This window comes from Xenopus laevis, chromosome 7L (genome assembly GCF_017654675.1).
Source record: "Xenopus laevis strain J_2021 chromosome 7L, Xenopus_laevis_v10.1, whole genome shotgun sequence".
NCBI classification, from domain to species: domain Eukaryota; kingdom Metazoa; phylum Chordata; class Amphibia; order Anura; family Pipidae; genus Xenopus; species Xenopus laevis.
In genome coordinates, this window is record NC_054383.1 from 83899410 (window position 1) to 83921177 (window position 21768).

A 21768-nucleotide genomic window follows, 5' to 3' on the forward strand; every position below is an offset into this window, starting at 1 on the left:
ACTAATCAGAGACCAGATGACCATGTTAAGGGATCATCTGGTATCAGCAGCTGAGGTAGATTACAGTACTGGTTAAGATAGTGTTGTAAAGACTATCTTTAAAGTGTTCTTATGATAATTTGATCTCCAAATAAAATACAAATCTTACCTCATTTCATATGTGTGGGCTTTCTTTCTTTCCTCATTGTGCTCTTTGCGTACATTGTGAACAAGGGATATGCCGAAAGTGAACAAGAATCCTTTTTTTTCCTTTCAAGTTTATATTGTGCCTGCTGTTGCTGATCATCGCCAATACAGTCAAGTATTGTGATCATGAAGAGATGATGATGATGCATAAATATACAAGGAAACCATACAATAAGCAGATACCTTTATTACAAAAAGGTCATTCATGCAGACACATTCACATAAAAAAAAAAAAAAAAAAAAGATTCCATCTTAACATTTGAATAAACGCTGTTTACAGTGAGAGCTGTGAATGAGTGGAATTCTCTCACTAATGTGGTTGTACTGGCAGATACATAAGATAGCTTTAAGAAAAAAAAGTAACTAGTAAAAAGGCATTCAGTGTCGAGTGCAGTAGCTGAAGGGGTTAAAGGTGGCCATACACGGATAGATCCGCTCGTTTGGCGATGTCGCCAAACGAGCGGATCTCCCTCCGATATGCCCACCTTGAGGTGAGCAATATCGGGCTGATCCGATCGTGGGCCCTAGGGCCCAACGATCGGATCCTAGCGTTCGCCAAACGGGCGGTCGGATCGCGGGACCGCATCAACGAACAGATGCGGCCGCGATCCGACGGGATTTTTAATCCCATCCGATCGAGATCTGGCCGACTTTCGGCCAGATCTCGATCGGGGAAGCCCGTCGGGGGCCCCCATACACGGGCCAATAAGCTGCCGACACGGTCTGTCGGCAGCTTTTATCGGCCCGTGTATGGCCACCTTAACTTACCCAGAAAAAAGGGGGGGGGGTCCAGATGCTCAAGCCCCACACCTTCAGCTCAGGGAGGCAATTGATGCAAATAGATAATGAAGTCCTTTTGTAAAATGTATAACGAAGCAATAGAATTCTTAATGAATCAGATGAAAATTGAGAGTAGGACTGGCCAGATATGGGATGACTTTGACGTAGTTGGCCAGCTTAAATATATTGCAATATATGGACAAACAATCCCTGTTTTGTTTAAAGGGTAAGGCATTTTTTAGTAGCTGTATGCACAAAATATCTTAATGTCTTAAATATATTGATAATGGGTTGAGTGCAGAGGACCTCTTGTGTACTTTATACTTATCCCTCGCTGCAGATTCTGGCATCGGAGTTCCACGCAGCCATCTTCCGGGTCTTCGGCAAGCTGAGTGGGAGATAGGCATGTTGGTGCATGCGCAGATGGAGCAAATTGTCGGTTTGCGTCAACTGCGCATGCGCTGAAACTCACGAAAATTGCAGAAGCGCCGGAAGAAGACACGAAAGATGGCTGCGTGGAACTCAGATGCCAGAATCTGCGTCGAGGGGTAAGTATAAGGTATGGGGCATTTCCCCAGGGGAACACTTAGGCTGGGTGGAGGAGGGAGGGGGTCTCCCTGGGGTGAGGAGTATGGGTTTTTTTCTTAAAGGGTTGACTTCTCCTTTAAGGCCACTTAGTCATTGGCTGACTATGACTAAGTACCCTTAAAGGGCATGTAAAGGCAAAAAAAAAATAAAATGCAATTTTTACTTTCTTTAATGAGAAAGAAATCTATCTCCAATATACTTTAATTAAAAAATGTGTACCGTTTTTATAAGAAACCTGACTCTATCATTTACTGCTGTGGATAGGAATTGTCAGACGGTCCCTAACTGCTCTGCAGGGAAACAATCATACTTATGAACAGCAGGGGAGCCCCCCTTCCCAGCGATGCAGAACTCAAGCAGAGCAGTCGGCGACTGTGAAGTGATTTGTATTGGATTTTATTTTTGCCTTTACCTCCCCTTTACTGTTTCCAACTCCTGCTGCAGGGACAAAGATCATGGCGCCAGATTTAAACGGATTCTATTTGGAGGATTATTTTGCTGCAGCCACTGGTTCTGCAGAGTTTGAGAAATTTGTATTAAACAATACCAAAACTATAAAATCCACATTAGATTACTTTTTACAGGACCCAGTGCAGTCTGGCTATTCTGATTATTAATCAGTCTTGCTGTATCGGCTTCTGGCAGATATTATTTGGCTGTTTTGATAATTTATGATGAACCCTAAGCAGCCCAGACCACACTGAGCATGTGCACAGTCTTGGTCTTGCAAATATTTTTAACAGTTACAAGATGGTGACCCCCCTGTGGCTAACTTTGAAAGCATAAATCATTTATTTGATTAGGCTTGTGGTGCAGTAAGTTTATGTTTAGTATACAAAATACAGCATTTCTAGCCTTATTCTATTTTCACTTTTCTCAGCGCCGTTTCTGTGTACATTGCCGCCTGAGACGGCTCCAGTAATGCCGCCCCCCCCCAGCCCGATTCCATTTCCGGGGGAGGCAGCAACGCTAGTTTGGAGAGCGCAATTGCGCTCTCTCGTCCTAGTAAAGCCGAATTTCCAGTTTTAAAAACCGTAAATTCGGCTCTTAAAGGCACCAGGAGCGGCTTTTTGCCACCCCTGGAAACCTAGCTGGCGATGCCTCCTGAGGCGAGCGCCTCAGCTCGCCTCATTGGCGGATCGCCCCTGACTTAACTTCCCCTTTTAGGCACGAAACGCGTAAGGCTTTGCTGTGATAATTTTTTGCTAAATAAATACTTTTTTTACTACATCTTATGGAGTGTGGTCTGGTTTATGCCAGCCCTTCATTATCTATAATAAGACATTAGCAGTACAGACCAAGTGAAGGAGAGTTCTCTTCCACGTTTATTAAAGCACTGTATACATTCTAGTCATTGACAAATACTGTATGCCGAACACAACGGTCTGTAATTCAGTAAGAGGTGAAACCCCTCATGTTACAAGCTCTTGTATTCTGCATTTGTACAAATGTACTCGTTTAAATTCGATACCATAGACAGAAAATCTCGCTGAGACACGGACATGAAGTTTTTACACACCCTCGCTCTCACCAGCGGAAGCTGGGCTTACTACCGCTTCCGGTCTTGCAGTTATGGCGGCGCCCGGTGGTAAGGAGAAATCTCAGTCTAAAGCCGAATACCTGAAGCGGTATCTGGAAACAGGCGGCGACGATGGGGGCCCGAAGAAAAGGAAGAAAAAGAAGAAGATTCCAGAGGGAAAGGGGTAAGTCGCGACACGCGCTTTTGTTTCCATGTAGCTGTGATTATATAATCATACTTCTATTGATATAATCTCAGGATGGCCACTATTGAACGTGCACCGGAGGAATGCAAATTGTGCCTCTCTTGTGACCTTCCACCCAGATGTCTGCTTGTGTCCACACAAACTGAATTCAAAATTATAGCAAGCAGGCAGGAGCCGTTTTGTGGACACTGTTAAGACAAGTCTTGCATCATCTCAGAATCTTGTTTGTGCACCAGAATGGGGGACCTGATGTCCATCCCCATGTACTGGCTACACAATTATATGGTGAAGAGAACGGGGGAATGTGTGGGGAGCAGTGACATCTAGGAAGTGCTGAATGGAAAGTGAAAGTAATGCTCTGCCATGCCTCTATGTCCAAGGCATAGAGGAGGGGCAGACAATATTTGATTGACAGCTGAGATATTTAAATGAGCTTACAACAGCTATGAATGCTTTAATAAAACATAGAAATTGGATTTCATGTTTAATTTGAAAAGGACTTTTATTATACAGAATTTTGTGTCTGGGTGACAGGTCCACTTTAAGGAGTCAAGTTTTTATTAGCATCAATATGTCCCTGAGGACAACTGCAAATGCATAGTTTGCCTTTTAATTAACCTTTATGAACAAACGTGTGCATTGTACGGTTCATTTCAATCCCCATATATTACGGAATGTTGTAGAGTCACCCGGCAAAAGGTTCACAGGCATATTTTGATTCACTTTGTAATGATGGCTTAGTATTCCCATTTTCTAAATCTCATGTGGTCAGTTCTTTAGTTGAAAAGCCGAGTCCATGCAGGTAAAATGCATTATGTCTGTATTACCAAATTTTCTAACTTTCTTAATTTTCTAAACATTGTTAGGATGCGTATAGTTGATGATGATGCTGAAGACTGGAAAACGATACATAGCAAACAAGAGCAAGCAGCAGAGGTGGAGGAGGAAGAGGAGCCTGTTGTGAGTATTCTGTCTATTAGTAATCGTATGTTAGTGAACTGCGCTAGGGATGCTACAAATCTATAATTAATGGATTCAGCCACATCCTCCCTCACGGTTTTGAGTAGATACCAAACAAAAGCCAAACCCTCATTTCCATATGCAAATTTTAGAAAAAAATAATATTGACAAAATTCTTGAACAAGAAATTGTAGCTTTCTGTTTTACGACCTTAAAAGTCATACAACGTTAAGGGGATGATTTATCAAAAATCGAGTATACTCGAGAGTATTCTTTGTAACCTCGAATAGGAGCCATTAAACTACCAGAAAAAACTTGGCAAGTAAAAGCTGGCTTATATAAAAGTCAGTGGGAATGTTCTCTGACAACATTATTTTGTCAGTTTTTAAAATCATTCGAGATTTTCAGCCACGTTTAAAATGAACGGGACAATGAGATTCTCCCTGGCATTAGATTTTTTTGTTTCCTTCAAAAAAAAAAAAAAAATACTCACAGGAATATTTTGTCTCGTTTTTCTCTTAAATAAGCTAGGATTCAAGAAAAAAGTTGCACAAGTGTTGTCAGTGTTTTTTCCCCTCGTTTTTGCGAACTCAGATTTTGATGAATCTGCCCTTAAGTGCTTTGCATTAAGTTTGGCCAGGCACTCAGGATTTGGGTAATCAGAATCCTACTGGGATCTGCCCAAATCCTGAACTGAATCCTAGATCTGTTGCAGTTTTGGTATGTTATAAGCAATGTTTGTATTTGCAGTATAATCCAACTTCAAATGTGCAATAAAATCAAAGTCTGATTTTTGAGTTGAGCTTTCAGTTAAAGGATTTGTAAAGTTGCCACATAGTAAAATATCCAGGATAATTCATATATGAAATGGAATAAACAGCTTCAAGGCAGTAGTTTCAAACGGCAAGTGTTCTTTTTATTTAGCATTGTACAAAATATAAAGAACATTTTCCTAAATGAATTATACTGACTACTTTGGGAGGGTGATTCCTGGAATTTACAGCTGTACAAACGTGAAACAAATACACTAGAACCAGCAACTTGTTTGACCTAACTAAGTAATAATTGGTATGTATTACTTTTCCTTTTTAACTGCTTTATTCAGAATTATACGTTTTAAATACTAAAACATTTTGCTATTATTGTCCCTTTATTCATATGACCACTGAATTCCAGCCAATTCTATCAGGTTGCCCAAAGGACAAGGAAAGGAACACAAATGAGTAAATGCACATAGACCGCTAGGTCTCTTTTCTTGTTTTAAGATGAAAAGTAAAGTTCAGACCTAAAGTTCCTATTCATTATACTATTTGTCTGCCATCTTGGCTTGCCTTGTATGATGTTATATGTTTGTTACTTGACGGGTCAATATTCATTATACTATTTGTCTGCCATCTTGGCTTGCCTTGTAGGGTATTATATGGCTGTGCCTTGGTGGGTCAATGATGACATGCAGGCATCTCATATAACCCTCACATCATCAATGAAGTAGAAGGCATCTGGAAAGGGTGGGGCATGCACAAGACTTGCACTTAAAATATGTATGCTCTCATTTAGTTTCACAAAAAATAATTAGGCTGACATCACCCAGGTCTTAAGAAACCTCAATTTTACATAACCTGATTTTAAGTTCCCCCTCATTTTACATTGGTTTTTACATTTACAAATATTCATATTTTTGCAAAAAGAAGCATTTCAAATGTGTTCACAAAATAAGTTTCATTGTTTCCTTGTTTTGATAAATTTCTTTAAAATTGTAACATGGTAACCCTTTTGAAATAAAAAATAACAAAGTGGTATAAAGTTATACCTTTATTGGCTAACTAAGATAATCATAGAAAGCTTTCAGAACATTTTAATGACCGACACAAAGGAGAATACGAATCTGTGTGTAAAGGTGGCCATAGACACACAGATCCGATCGTACGAATCGAGGATTCGTACGATTTTCGGATCGTGTGTGGCGTGTGCCGACATCTTTAGTCCGGCGGAGATCGTCGTTTGGTCGATCGGTCAGGTTTGATTTTGACCCGACCGATCCCGCCGGAGCTCATAGCACATCGTAATCTGATCGTTCGGCCATACGGCCAAACAATCAGATTACCCCTGCTATAGCCATGCCTGTTAATGGCATATCGGGGAAAGATCTGGTCGTTTGGCAACATCGCCAAACGAGCGGATCTTTGCATCTATGGCCACCTTAAGGTGTCTGCAATAGACAAGCAGATAAAGGTACAATAAGCTGAATATAAATTAGGACTGAATTAATGGAGTGTGGAATAAAAGGAATTCCATATGACCTCTGAGTCCAGATCCACACATTTATATTTCTGTCCTGGTGCAGGCCTTTTTTAGTCCACATAATTAGCCATAAATTCAAGGCCCAGGTTTAGTGCCTTTTCAAGAGCTTTGAAGGTTTCCATTAATTTGTACTCCCACACATTTTTTTCATTGCCTGTATTAAACATTGCCCCTAAGAACCAAACTTTACCTTTAAAATTGTACATATATATACCCTAGATACAACACCATAACTTATACCACATAACCTTCAACTCGAAACTCCAAATTATATGCACTTTCTGTTAAAAACATATAGTCCACCAATTGAAAAAAGCCTGTGAATGCCACTTTGTACAAAGTTGTATATAGTGCCTGTCCCATGTTCTCCTTAGTCACACATTGGACTTACACCCATAGCCATATTTAGCACTTTTCACAATCTACAATTTTCACAGCTTATTTCAGCTTGGCCAGTACTCTTGCAACTTTCAGGCACATCTTTAAAACCCAAATGCATCTAAAAGCCAAAGCTCGTCTGAGGCCATTTGCCTTGTTCATAGAGTATTCCACAATGTCCCGATTTAGCTCACAACAATAATCCAGAAGTGTGGAATGTGGAATGATGTGATTGAGGGTATTACCAGCCCTACAGGGCGACAAACGGTGATCTTTACAGATTTCTTAATTTTCCATCAGGTTCTGGAGTTCTTGTTGCAACATAGCATTTCTTGCTTGTGAGGTCCTCGGAAGCATTTAGATACAGTTGCTTACAATAAATGATTAGTAACGTTTAATTACTTTCTGTGCAGATCTATTTGTAATTGTCGTCTTTGCTGGTTTTTGGCATTTAGGTGGCAGAATTTGTAGATGAACGGCCTGATGATGTGAAACAAATGGAGATATTCAGGAACAGCAACAAATGGAAACTAATTCAAGGTGAATGAATACTATAAAAGCTTTGACCTTTTGCAACTTTGTATGAAGAATGTACAGTTGGATGCTAGTACAATTTAGCACTATTTTCAGCTAAATCAGTAGTGACAGCAGTGTAATTCATACCAAAGCTGGAAAAGTAGTACATTGTGTTAGTGCTATGCAGTAGTTATGTTGTAGTTACAGAGAATGTCTTATTTCAGTTCTCATTTACAGAAGCAGAGATTTGTAATCAGGGTTATATTGCTATATTTTTTTTTTTACTTTTTTAATGTCCTGTTACCTGAAAAATATTTTTTGAGATGAGATACAGAAAAGGTAGGTATGGCATTTTTTCAGAATTAAACTATTACATATAACACTTTTAAAATGTTACCTTTGCTGCCATATTGCTGTAAATACTTATGTGGTTGTATTATATACCTCCAAGCTAAAGCTCATCTGTAATGGATGTTACACAAAGGGGGAATAGGGCAGTCAGAGTATAGCATACATAGAGCATTGGGCAGGAAGATTATGGCATACACAGGGTGCATAGGGTAGGCAGATTATAGCATGCATAGGGCAGGCAGAGTATAGCACACAGGGAGCATAGGGCAGTTAAAGTATGGCATACACAGGGGGCATAGGGCAGGTAGAGTATGGCACACACAGGGGGCATAGGGCAGGTAGAGTATGGCACACAGGCAGCGTAGAGCAGGCAGAGTATTTCACACAGGCAGCATAGAGCAGGCAGAGTATGGCACACAGGCAGCATAGAGCAGGCAGAGTATGGCACACAGGCAGCATAGAGCAGGTAGAGTATGGCACATACAGGGAGCATAGGGCAGGCAGAGTATGGCACATACAGGGAGCATAGGGCAGGCAGAGTATGGTACACACAGGGGGCATAGGACAGGTAGAGCATGGTACACACAGGGAGACAGTATGGTACACACAGGGAGACAGTATGATACACACAGGGGGCATAGAGCAGGCAGAGTATGGCACATACAGAGAGCATAGGGCAGGCAGAGTATGGCACATGCAGGGAGCATAGGGCAGGCAGAGTATGGCACTAAGGGAGCATAGGGCAGGCAGAGTATTGCCCACATAGGAAGCATAGGGCAGGCAGAGTATGGCACACACGGGGCATCGGGTAGGTAGAGTATGGCATACACAGGGAGACAGCATGGTACACACAGAGAGACGGTATGATATAGGGTGCATAGGGCAGGCAGAGTTGGGCACACAAAGGCAGAGTTTGGCTCACTCAAGGAGCATAGGGCAGGCAGAGTGTGGCACTCAGGGAGCATAGGGCAGGCAGAGTGTGGAAGCTCTCCACTGTTTAGGATAGCAACTGCAGTATTAGCTTGGTGTGACATCACTTCCTGCTTGTCTCCCCTGCTCTCTCATAGCCCTGGGCTCAGATTACAGCAGAGAAGGGAGGGAGTAGGAAGAGGAGCAAACTGAGCATGCTCTTGCCCAGGACAAGGAGGTTTAAGCTGAAGGCAGGAAGTCTGATACAGAAGCCCATGTGTACACAATAGAAGGAAAGAAGGGAGAAACAACAGCCTGCCAGAGAGCAGTTCCATCCTAAAGTGCTAGCTCTTTCTGAAAGCACATGAACAGGCAAAATGACCTGAGATGGCTGTCTACACCAATATTACAACTAACAAAAAAGTACACTTGCTGATTTAGGAATGACATTTTATATTGTTTAGTAAATTATTTGCAGTGTAATTTAGAAATAAAAACATCATAAAAATCATGACAGAATCTCTTTGAGTCCATCAGTCCCAAACCAACTGGCTAGCTCAATGTGCATTTTACCCACTGCATAGGCATATAGACTGCTACATAAGCAAAATTTTACGCTAGTCAGAATTCTTCAGCCCGTGACATCAATTCCTGTTTTGTCATTTTGATGGGAAAAATATATGATTATATATATCATTTCCAGTTTCAGCATTATGATGCAAAAATATGTACTAGTATGGAAATTATCTTATTAAGCGGTTAATGAGCCTAGTTTGACTTGCAGTGCACCTGAAGAATCCTGTGCAATGGAAGAGTGGGGTTCTTCTATTTTCCTTTTTTCCCTGGCATGTAGCAAATTGCCTGTGGTAGGTTCTTGCCTTTGTTACGATTAATACCATTTGGTTCAATAGCATGTGGTGTGCATCATAGAAATTTGGTGAATTTTTATTTTTACTTATCCACCTATGTCTCTATCTTCCTTTCCTCACGTTGTTTTATTATAGCAGTATAATACTACTGCTGCTACACTATTTTTTGTTTATTATTGACATGCTGATGATGTCATTTTAAGGTTGTAGACTTAATGCTCTGTGGTAGTAGTCTGTATTACTATTTTTTTCAATAAACATCATATTTCAGGTTATTTCAGGAATGTGCTAAAAAGTATTGCATTTTTGGCTTTTAATGTCAAATAATGCATTCTCCATTACGAATCAGGATAGAAAGCCGGTATAGCTAATCAATATTTGTGTTTTATTTCAGATACTGGAAATGAATCATCTGGAATGGAGAGTTCTTCAGCTCTTGCATCCAAGTATGTTATTAAATAGTCTCCTCTTCTGCTGGTCACGTACTGTATTCTAACTGACAGTTAAACGATAGTGTATGTTATGGTTATGTTCTGGTAAAAATGAGTTGTATTACAGTGCCAATATACACGTATAATGTGAAGCTAATAACATGATGCCAGTAAATATGTAATAAATTGACTATATGGCAACATTTATTTTAGCACCATCCACACACATCTCAAGGGAAAGCAACATTGCACATGATCAATATTTTGATACCGAGACTGTAAATTAGATAACATGAAACACAGAAGTAAACCTCAGTATTGCAACAGCCCAATAAGTAACAAGAATAAAATTATATAAGGAGAATTACCTCCTTTAAAACAATCTCGAATAGAGATATATAATGTCCTGTCTAAGTAAAGCTTTGAAAAGGATGTTTGCTACCAGTATCTTTTACCTCAGCATTCTCTTGTCCCTTACCTTGTTTGCTGCTCTTATGGTATCACTCAATATGCTCATGAAAACACTCCTTTAGTTAATGTGATTAACATGAAGTAAATCTGAGAGAAGATGAGACCCACATCAGAGTGCACCTGATGCATCTTTCCCAACACAGAGATTTTTCAAAGGTTTTTTGGCATGTAGATAGCTATAACTAGAGCAGTAGTCTTCATGAGCATAAAGCCTGTTTTTGTTAGTGCAAGATGTCAATATTGTCAACACTTTCTATGTTTACTTTCAAATTGTGTTGGCTAATTGTCAGCAGGTTGTATATATGGGACTAGCCTCCACTGCTATGCTGCATTTAATTAACCTCTGGTTAGACTTGTGATTCCAAATTGTCCTTTGTGCAGAGACAGCAGCCCCACTACTTCACAAAAAAGAAATATTCAGAATGAGAAAAAAGATGACTCTTCTGATGCTTCCCCACCTCGAAGAAGTAGACATGATTCTTCAGATACATCGCCACCTCCAAGAAAAACACAAGATTCATCTGATGGATCACCACCTCGTAGAGGGAGGCACGACTCTCCCGACACGTCTCCGCCTCGTAGAGGGAGGCACGACTCTCCCGACACGTCTCCACCTCGTAGAGGGAGGCACGACTCTCCCGACACGTCTCCGCCTCGTAGAGGGAGGCACGAATCTCCCGACCCGTCTCCACCTCGTAGAGGGAGGCACGACTCTCCTGCCCAGTCTCCACCTCGGAGAGGGAGGCACGACTCTCCTGCCCAGTCTCCACCTCGGAGAGGGAGGCACGACTCTCCTGCCCAGTCTCCACCTCGGAGAGGGAGGCACGACTCTCCTGCCCAGTCTCCACCTCGGAGAGGGAGGCACGACTCTCCTGCCCAGTCTCCACCTCGGAGAGGGAGGCACGACTCTCCTGCCCAGTCTCCACCTCGGAGAAGGAGGCACGACTCTCCTGCCCAGTCTCCACCTCGGAGAGGGAGGCACGACTCTCCTGCCCAGTCTCCACCTCGGAGAGAGAGGCACGACTCTCGCGACCCATCTCCGCCTCGGAGGAGGAGGCACGTCTCTCTCGACCAGTCTCCGCCTCGTAGAGGGAGGCACGACTCTCGCAACCCATCTCCGCCTCGGAGAAGGAGGCCTGACTCTCGCAACCCATCTCCGCCTCTGAGAAGGATGCCTGACTCTCCCGACCCATCTCTGCCTCGGGGAAGGAGGACTGACCCGTCTCCACCTCGGAGAGGGAGGCATGACTCTCCTGACCTGTCTCCGCCTCAGAGAGGGAGGCAAAATTCCATTGAATCTTCTTATTCTAGAAATAAAAGATGTAAATATCCTTCTCCTGATCCTTCTGCAACTAGTAAAAATAGGCAGAACTCAAGTAAATCTTCTCGCTCTCAAAAGGATTATCAAAACTCTTCAAAAAGCATCCCTCTCCACAAGGATCCGCATAAATCTTCTGCACACTCATCCTACACTCAGGATTTCTCATCTCATCACAATCAAAAATTTAATTCCCAGGAACTTTCCAGCACCCAATCTGCGAAGGACCATAAAAAACCTAATAGTTCCAGTCACCGTTCCTCTGCTAGACACGATTATGACTCAGAATCCTCTCATTCAAAGAAAAGAGACAAGACACAGAAAAGAAGGAAAGAAGGTACTGTGAATAATAATTTGAACGCATTAACAACTCTTATCAGAATTATAAACATATACTTTAACACCGCTCCTTTGCCATAACAGCCCATTTTGTAACACAGCATACACATGTAGAGTTAATTTTTAAGCAAGTTAAGTAACTATAATATAAGCAAATTAAATTAGTTGTGGAAATAGCTATATTTTTAGTTAATTTATGTTTCAGATGCAGGCAGGGCCAATATCATCCTATCATATTTTCTTTTTCACACCAAAATGTTTTATTGTGTAGCAGAACAATTAAAGGGTTTGTGACAGAACGATGTGTTAAAATACAGCTTTAATTGTTGCCATAAAGCAGAACAAAATTGCTGCATTTTTAGATTTCATTTTAACTCCTTCATATAATGGAAATTTGTGAAACTGGTGTCACAGGCACATATTAGGGTAACACCTTGCACTCCATTAGATGGGAACCTAATATAAGGGTATAAGTTCACTCCTTCCTTGTGTCTTGTGTTAAAAAGCAATCTCCAGTTTAGTATACTTTTGTCCATGGAAGATAGTAGATTCTGCAGGAGATTAGCCACCCTTCTAGAACATTTATTTATGTATAAAGTGCATTGATTAAGTATGTTTTACAGAGATATTTTAGGTGATATTAGTGAACATTTTCCTCACATACTACTGAGCATTACCAGGGTTTGATTCTTTTGGTGGAATTATGGTATTATCCTGCTTCCTAGCTCTATGCCCCTTTGTTAGTAGCCGGTCCTTGTTTGTAAAGGATACGATTAATGCTTCCAGTAGCAAAAGCAGTTACCACTATAAAGGTTATAGTTGTGTCCCATACTAGTGATGCATGGTTGTATCCGATACGGCAGGTTCTACATAGTAACATAGTAACATAGTAAGTAAGGTTGAAAAAAGACACATGTCCATCGAGTTCAACCTTTTTTTTTTTTTTTTTTTTTTTGTTTATTAACTACCTATCTGCCAGTTGATCCAGAGGAAGGCAAAAAACCCATCTGAAGCCTCTGCAATTTGCCTTAGAGGGGGAAAAATTCCTTCCTGACTCCAAAATGGCAATCGGACTAGTCCCTGGATCAACTTGGACTATGAGCTATTTCCTATAACCCTGTATTCCCTTACTTGCTAAAAAGCCATCCAACCCCTTCTTAAAGCTATCTAATGTATCAGCCTGTACAACTGATTCAGGGAGAGAATTCCACATCTTCACAGCTCTCACTGTAAAAAAACCCCTTCCGAATATTTAGGCGGAACCTCTTTTCTTCTAATCGGAATGGGTGACCTCGTGTCAGCTGGAAAGACCTACTGGTAAATAAAGCATTAGAGAGATTGTTATATGATCCCCTTATATATTTATACATAGTCATCATATCACCCCTTAAGCGCCTCTTCTCCAGCGTGAACATCCCCAATTTGGCCAGTCTTTCCTCATAGCTAAGATTTTCAATACCTTTTACCAGCTTAGTTGCCCTTCTCTGTACCCTCTCTAATACAATAATGTCCTGTTTGAGTGATGGAGACCAAAACTGTACGGCATATTCTAGATGGGGCCTTACAAGTACTCTATACAGTGGAAGAATGACCCCCTCCTCCCGTGACTCTATGCCCCTTTTAATATAGCTCAAGACCTTATTTGCCCTTGATGCTGCTGACTGGCATTGCTTGCTACAGCCAAGTTTATCATCTACAAGGACTCCAAGGTCCTTTTCCATAATGGATTTGCCTAGTGCAGTCCCATTAAGGGTATAAGTGGCTTGGATATTTTTACATCCCAGGTGCATGACTTTACATTTATCATCATTGAATCTCATTTGCCACTTAGCTGCCCAGATTGCCAGTTTGTCAAGATCCTGTTGCAAGGATGCCACATCCTGGATGGAATTAATTGGGCTGGATAATTTTGTGTCATCTGCAAACACTGATACATTACTTACAACACCCTCCCCTAAGTCATTAATGAACAAGTTAAATAAAAGTGGACCCAATACTGAGCCCTGGGGGACCCCACTAAGAACCTTACTCCAAGTAGAGAATGTCCCATTAACAACCACCCTCTGTACCCGATCCTGTAGCCAGTTTCCTATCCATGTGCAAACGACTTCATTAAGCCCAACAGACCTTAGTTTAGAAAGCAGTCGTTTGTGGGGCACAGTATCAAACGCTTTGGCAAAATCCAAATAGATCACATCTACTGCCCCCCCACTATCCAGAATCTTACTTACCACATCATAAAATGCAATCAAATTCGTCTGACATGACCTATCCTTCATAAAGCCATGCTGATTGTTGCTCATAATGCCATTCATTAGGACAAAATTTTGAATGTGATCCCTTAACAAGCCTTCAAATAATTTGCCCACCACAGATGTCAAGCTTACTGGCCTATAATTGCCAGGCTGAGATCGTAATCCCTTTTTAAATATTGGAGTAACATCAGCTTTTCTCCAATCCATAGGCACCATACCAGATGACAGTGAATCTGAGAAAATCAGAAATAAGGGCTGGTCTAAAACTGAACTAAGCTCTCTTAGAACCCGGGGGTGTATGCCATCAGGCCCTGGAGCCTTGTTTACATTAATTTGTATTAAAGCTTTTTGAATCATATCCTGAGTCAGCCACTGACTAGATTGAGCTGAACCATTCGTGCAGTTATTAAGTGAGCCTGTGAACCCAGACTCCTCTATTGTATACACTGAAGAAAAGAACTGATTTAGCACATTTGCCTTATCTGTATCTGTTACAACCATACTGGTACCATTATTTAATGGAGCAACACTCTCAACCTGCATCTTTTTACTATTAATATATTTAAAAAACTTTTTAGGGTTAGTTTTCACCTCCACCGCAATTAACTCTTCATTTCTTTTCTTAGCCTTCCGGATTGCTGATTTACAACATTTATTACAGTGTTTATATTCATTAAATGCAGCTTCTGTCCCTAAAGATTTGTAGTTTTTAAATGCCTTTCTCTTCTTTCCCATTAACATCTTTACCTCTGTATTAAGCCACACAGGATGATTCTTAGAGCTTCTACGTTTAGTCCTTAAGGGAATAAATTGAGAACAGTAATGATTTAATATCATTTTAAAGGACAACCATTTCTGTTCTGTGTTTTTAGCTGAAAACCTAATGCCCCAATCAATGCTCTGTAGGGCAGCCCTCAAGGCACTAAAATTAGCTTTGGCAAAATTCATGGTTTTTGTTGCCCCAGTATATTTTTGTTTTTTGCACCAGACATTATTAAAAGATATAACATTATGGTCACTATTAGCCAGGGGTTCAATGACTTGCACATTTGCTATAAGTTCTGGGTCATTTGAGATCACTAAATCAAGAATAGCATTTTTTCTGGTAGGCTCCTCAACAACCTGTGCTAAAAAATTGTCGTGCAATAAGTTTATAAACTTGTTCCCATTAACTGATCTAGCAGTACCGTTGCTCCAGTCAATATCTGGGTAATTAAAATCCCCCATTATCTTTACTTTACCTAAACTAGCAGCCTTTTCTATTTGCATTAGGAGCTTTGTCTCTTCCTCCTCACTTACATTAGGGGGTCTATAGCATGCTCCTACAATTAATTTGCTGGATTCTTTACAATTGGTGAAGAACTCCACCCATACGACTTCTGGACCCTCATTTTCTAACACAACCTCCTCCTTTATATGAGCTTTTAAATCCTGCCTAACATACAGACATACCCCTCCTCCTTTTCTATTGCCTCTGTCCCTCCGAAACAAAGTATAGCCACTGATATTTACTGCCCAGTCATGCGACTCATTCAGCCATGTTTCGGCCACACCAATCACATCATATTTTCCTTCCATCACCAGCAGCTCCAGCTCTCCCATTTTACCAGTCAGACTTCTTGCATTTGTAAACATACATTTAATACTGGCACCATATTGAACATATGACATGTGGTCCTCCCTATCCTTAACAGTATCCCTAGCCAAATCTCCTCCCCCATTTTCCCTTTCTTTGCCCACTATCTCATCTAACCTGTCTACCACTGAATCTTTTACTGAACCCTCCCCCCCCCCACACCTAGTTTAAAATCTCCTCCAACCCTCTAGCCATCTTCTCTCCCAAAACAGCTGCCCCATCATCATTGAGGTGCAGCCCATCCCTAGCAAAGAGCCTGTAGCCGACTGAAAAATCAGCCCAGTTCTCCAAAAACCCAAAACCCTCCTCCCTACACCAATCTTTTAGCCACGCATTAATCTCCCTACGCTCCCGCTGTCTCCTTAGCGTTGCTCGTGGCTCAGGTAATATCTCTGAGAAAATTACCTTGGAAGTCCTCGCCCTCAGCTTTGAACCTAGTTTTTTAAAATTATTTTTGAGGACTTCACCACCTCCTCTAACTTTGTCATTGGTACCTATGTGTACCAAGAACGCTGGGTCTTCCCCAGCCCCTCCCAATAATCTGTCAACTCGTTCCACCACATGCCGAGGTTGCTGATTTATGTTCAGATGGGTTGTGGGTCCAACTGGTGGTATTGCCAGACCTCCCACTTTCAGCCCCTCTGTCTTTCATTCACTGTAGCCTTTTCTTTTTGAAGCAACACAGCAGCAGAACTCCGACTCAGATCTATCTCCGCCACGTCACACAAAGTCAAGAGGCTCGGACTCGGACCTGTCACCACCACGGCGTACACAAAAGGATTCCGATTCAGACCTTTCCCCACCACGTCAATCCAAAAAGAAGGGATCAGAATCTGACCTTTCCCCACCAAGGCGCAGAACTGATGGCGCCAGGGGCTCTGCAGTGGGTCCCATTCACAAAGGGTCTGGAGTAAGTGTCTGCACTGAGCTGCTATCTAGGCATGCACTTTATTGCCCTTTAGAATGGTCTTAATGTTGGTCAATATCATGCATGGTGACTAAAAATGGGACATGTTTGTTGAGTGCTTTTCAGTATTTACTGTGTGGACATTGAATTTTGAGGGGCAAAGTGGTAATGGTGGCGGAACCCATGGGCAAGTACCTAATGATTTATATACTTATAGAATGCTAAAAAATCATTACCTTCATTATAAAATTGGTACATACGGTGTTAAATAATATTAATCAGACTGATACCCTGTAGATGCTGTCTGGCGGCAGAGCTGGCCTTGTGTCTTCTGACGTCCTTAGGCAGGAAAAGGAGGAGCTGAAAAAGGGACTAAAAGATAACAAACATTTGGAAGGTAAGCAATGAATGGAGGCTTTGAAGCATAAATTAGATCTGTATAGCAAAGATTCAGTACATTTTACATGTGGGTGCTACTAACTGAAAGGAGCAGGCCAAGATGTGATTGTGTTATGGAGAACCATGAAAATCAAAGAAATTGCTTTAAGCATGCTGCTGTGTTTTGTGTCTTCAGATGAATCCAGAAATGCAGAAACTGTTTTCAGAGACAAAAGTGGCAAGCGCAGGGACCTGGATATGGAACGGCAACAACAGCAACAGAAACAGGCAGTTCAGGACAAGAAGGATGAGATGTATGCACAGTGGGGAAAAGGGTAAGTTAAAGTCATAGTGTGAAATAATCATGGAAAGTTACACAGGAACAATGTGCCATGTTATGTTTTATCACTATATAAATCTAAATACAGTTTAGTATAGCCACATCTTTTTGTTTCTGACCCACACCTACAAAAACACTGTGTTTCTCTCTCTTCTAAAGTTGGACTTGATACAGGATTTACCCCACTCTTCATTTCATGAGCAGATGGAGTATGGGAAACTTTCTTTAATTAAAGTAGTTGGCAGAAGCACAGAAGACATATGTGTCTAGACTTCTGATGTAGATAATACTCGTTATTTTTCTAATCTCTCACCGACTGCACTATTATTGTGGCGAAAATATGGGTTGGCTGCGTATGCAGGAAGCTTTTCTTTTTAGTAATTAATGTTTCCTTTAAGCTTGTTTTCAAGTTGTGACTTTATCTTATTCTAGCTTGGCCCAAAAAGCGCAACAGCAAAAAAAACTGGTGGATGCTGTAAAAGAAATGGAAAAGCCGCTTGCCAGATACATTGATGACGATGACCTAGACAAAATGTTGCGAGAACAGGAGAGAGAGGGTGACCCAATGGCCAAATTCCTGCAAAAAAAGAAAGATAAAAAAGATAGTGAGAAAAAACGTGAGTTTACAAACAGTGGCAGTTAAAGTGATACTGACACTAAAAAACTACTTTTAAAATATGAATGTACATTAAAAGTTACCTATAGGTCATGCTGATAGGTTTGTCTTTGTAAGTAATTGTTGGTTGAAGTTCCTAAACCTGACTTTTGCCAACCTGACTGTCCCATCCTTAGCCTGTCAGTTAGAGATTCTAATGCAAACGGGCTCCTGCTGCACAAATATGGCAGCCCCCTCATAGGTGATAACAGGGAGTCAAATAGGTAATGTAAAAGCATTGGTCAAATACTTTATGGTAAAATTATAAAAAGCATGCAAGTCAATTCTATGGTAGATGTAAAAAAAGGTTCAATTTCTGGTGTCAGTATTTCTTTAAAAGACGTTTTGGTTTAAATCATGTAAAGCTATAGTATCCAAAAAAAAATACTGCATCCATGTTGGTGCAAATTTTTGTGGTGGTTGTAACTAGAAGGTTCATGCTGTGCAGGTCAAGCTGTAACATATTTTGTAGTGCTGTAGCCTTTGAATACTCTTGTTTTTAGAAAAAATTGGGCACTAGAAATCTCTTCAAGGTGGCTTAAACTTTCAACAGAAATATTAACTGCAACCTTTAGCTCTTTACAGTGGGTTCCCAGACATAAGTAAAGATGCAAGACAATTCATCTGTGAGAACGTGCTTATCAGCACTGCAGCTCATCTTGTATATGACTTTAATGTAATTGTTCTTCATACATTGTAGAATGTCAAAAGCAACCAGTAACAGTAACTATTCAATATGATACAACCTTGGAGTTTAGTAGCATTTAGTAGTCAGTATTCCACAGCTTCTCTCTGGTTTATTTCTCCATTCTATAGTGTTTACAAATGTAGTGGAAATGTGGGAAAAATAATTTAAATTGCAGGCATATTAAAGTTATGTTATTTCACCACAACAAATGTATACGTGAACTTCCAACAAAAATTTTATTATTTATTTCTAGCTACAATTGTAAGAACAATGAGTAGTTCATTTTACACAGGTGAAGGGTTCTCTAGTTTTCAGTTTTCTGGAGGACTGTGGAAATATTTTGTTAAATAATGCTGCTCATTTCATCTATTATATTGCTGGACTATAGTTCCAACGTACTTTAACCCATGATTGTTTGAGTATTGTGACATTTTTAGTCCAGCACAGTTTGGGTAGTGGATTTGTTCAGCAACAGTGTTTACATCCCTATTAACAGTTCAGAAAACTGAGTACAGTTTATAATTGTAGCAAATAGTCTTCAAAAAAGTATATATACACCAGGAACATCCCTTAACCATAAATTGAAGTATGGGGACAATCGGGGGGTTGCAGCCTCCTTTCTGTATGTAAATAAGGTAGAATGCTTGCGACCACTAAGTTTTACTCGGCTATACTTTTATTGGATTCTGTATGTTGTAGTGTGTAATATATTTAACCTTAATTCTTTTGTAAGTCTATTCTAGGACAACTTTGTATAGTGTAACATATTAAAGCATAGGACAATTATGTTTTCAAATCTAAAATTTGATCTCCCATATCCTGTACAGAACGTCCGATGTATAAGGGTCCCAATCCCCCGCCAAACAGGTATAATATCTTGCCTGGATATCGCTGGGATGGTGTGGATAGGTAAGTAGAAACATATTTAATTTGCTGTCAGGTAAATTCTCTTTTGCAATATCTTTAATGCTGGGAGCTTGATTTCTTTTTTTGCATAGGGTTTGTCTATCTCATTATTTTTAAAGAAAGCAGTTAAGCTGTTGAGTGCTACAACTCTCACCATTCCCATCCAGCTCTAATTGTAATAAAACACCAGGTTACCATGGTAACAGCGCGTTCCAGATCAGACTATTTAAAGAAGGCGTTGTTTGCCCCCATGACAACGTCAAGTATCATTAAACAGCATTGAGAATATTACTCCATTTTACAACCACGCTGCACATTACATATTCATGTATTTGGCTGACTGAGTGTACATTTCAGTTTTCATATAATAACTGCCCATATTGAAATTTTGTAATTGGTAAGATTGGAATCCCTCCAGACAGGCCATTTACCCATGGTTTTAAGAGTTAGGATGTGGTTTTAACCCTGCTGGGCGTAAACAAGAAAAATCTTTTATTGTCTTTGTATATCTGTAATTTCTTACCTGTGTCACTTTGCTATTAACATCCATAGTGGGGATGAAGTCTCCTATAGTTTTGTAATTTTCATTCATGTTCACAGTTTGGAGACATCCACCTGGCTTACTAAATATAGTACTTTTTTTTAGGTACTATGCTATCAAAATTCATGCTTGATATAATCAATATATACTGTATAAGGGCAGAACTCCACGGGCGGATCTGACGCTCTGTGCCAAGATGCAGGCGTCAAATCGGATGTGATGAAAAATAAGGTAAGAAATACAAATGTTGGATGTTGTCGCAACGTTCATTATTTCCGTCACATCCGACTTGACGCTGGCGTTTTAGCGCATCAGATCCGCCGGAATCACCCATGGTGTTCTGCCGTAACACCGAGAGACAATCTGCTGGTTTTGCCTGCTTTGATAAATTACACTAAATTATGCATTGCTGCATTGTGGGTAAAACACATGCCATTTGCATGCTATTTGCTTATTGTGCTTGCGTTTAAAATACAATGAGGATAAGAGATGGTTTGCTGTTACAGAGTCGTTAAACATGTAATGTGTGCATAATTAGAAAAATGATTATTATCCTTCATAACCACACTAGAAATTGTCAAAAAAAAATCATCGGTGGTGGGAAACTGTTCATGTATATCACTAATTTGAAGGTGGATTTATAAAGTATGCATGTGCAAAAGTAACCAGGGTGCTCCCCTAGCCTGAAAGGAAAAAGTGTTAATATTACCAAGGTTGCTGCTTCAGACCCTGAAGAAATTCAAGTAACATTTTGTTATTCTCTCTATGCTAGGTCCAATGGATTTGAAAAGCAACACTTTGCAAGGATGGCAGAAAAGACAGCTGTACAGCAGGAAGCATACAAGTGGAGTGTGGAAGACATGTGAACAAGATGACAGACTTTATGCAGAGCAGGGAAAAAGAAGTCCATCTTGTGTTATGTCTTGACAATACATTACCAGACTTGCAATTAGCATCTTGATTCCTTCAGTTAGGTAGACCTGTCCTCTTCTCAGGGCTTTCTCAGTCAGTACTTGTTTTTTTAAATACCCAGCAGCAACCCTTGTGTACCACTTGGTGACCATGGACAGAAATACCTATATACCCTGTGGGTAAGCATTACTATATATTGTACATTTTCTCCAATTCTCCTCTGTATTCCAAGGTATCCACCTTGATTTCAAGATGTTTTATTTGTTTTCATGAACAGTAAGATATATTAAGTATTTCCATTTTCTATTAAAGTGCTGTAATTTGTTTTCTTCGTGTCCCATTTTTATTAAAACAACAAATGGGAGACATATTCAGGCATTGTACATAGCATTTTCAGATTAAAGTGGTCCAAATTTTAGACGACTACAG

The 21768-nt window shown here is 40.4% G+C and overlaps 1 protein-coding gene across 1 annotated transcript; it reads left to right on the top strand.

The window, feature by feature from the left end:
* The first annotated feature begins 3076 nt into the window (after positions 1–3076).
* On the top strand, positions 3077–21664 carry bud13.L (BUD13 homolog L homeolog). The gene is made up of 11 exons (XM_018225889.2): positions 3077–3257; positions 4145–4238; positions 7373–7457; positions 9957–10008; positions 10846–12119; positions 16690–16922; positions 17217–17316; positions 17494–17632; positions 18070–18254; positions 19808–19889; positions 21200–21664. Exons 1-11 carry the CDS (start codon positions 3127–3129, stop codon positions 21291–21293), a joined length of 2469 nt encoding a protein of 822 aa, XP_018081378.1. The 5' UTR covers positions 3077–3126; the 3' UTR covers positions 21294–21664.
* The last annotated feature ends 104 nt before the right edge of the window (positions 21665–21768 follow it).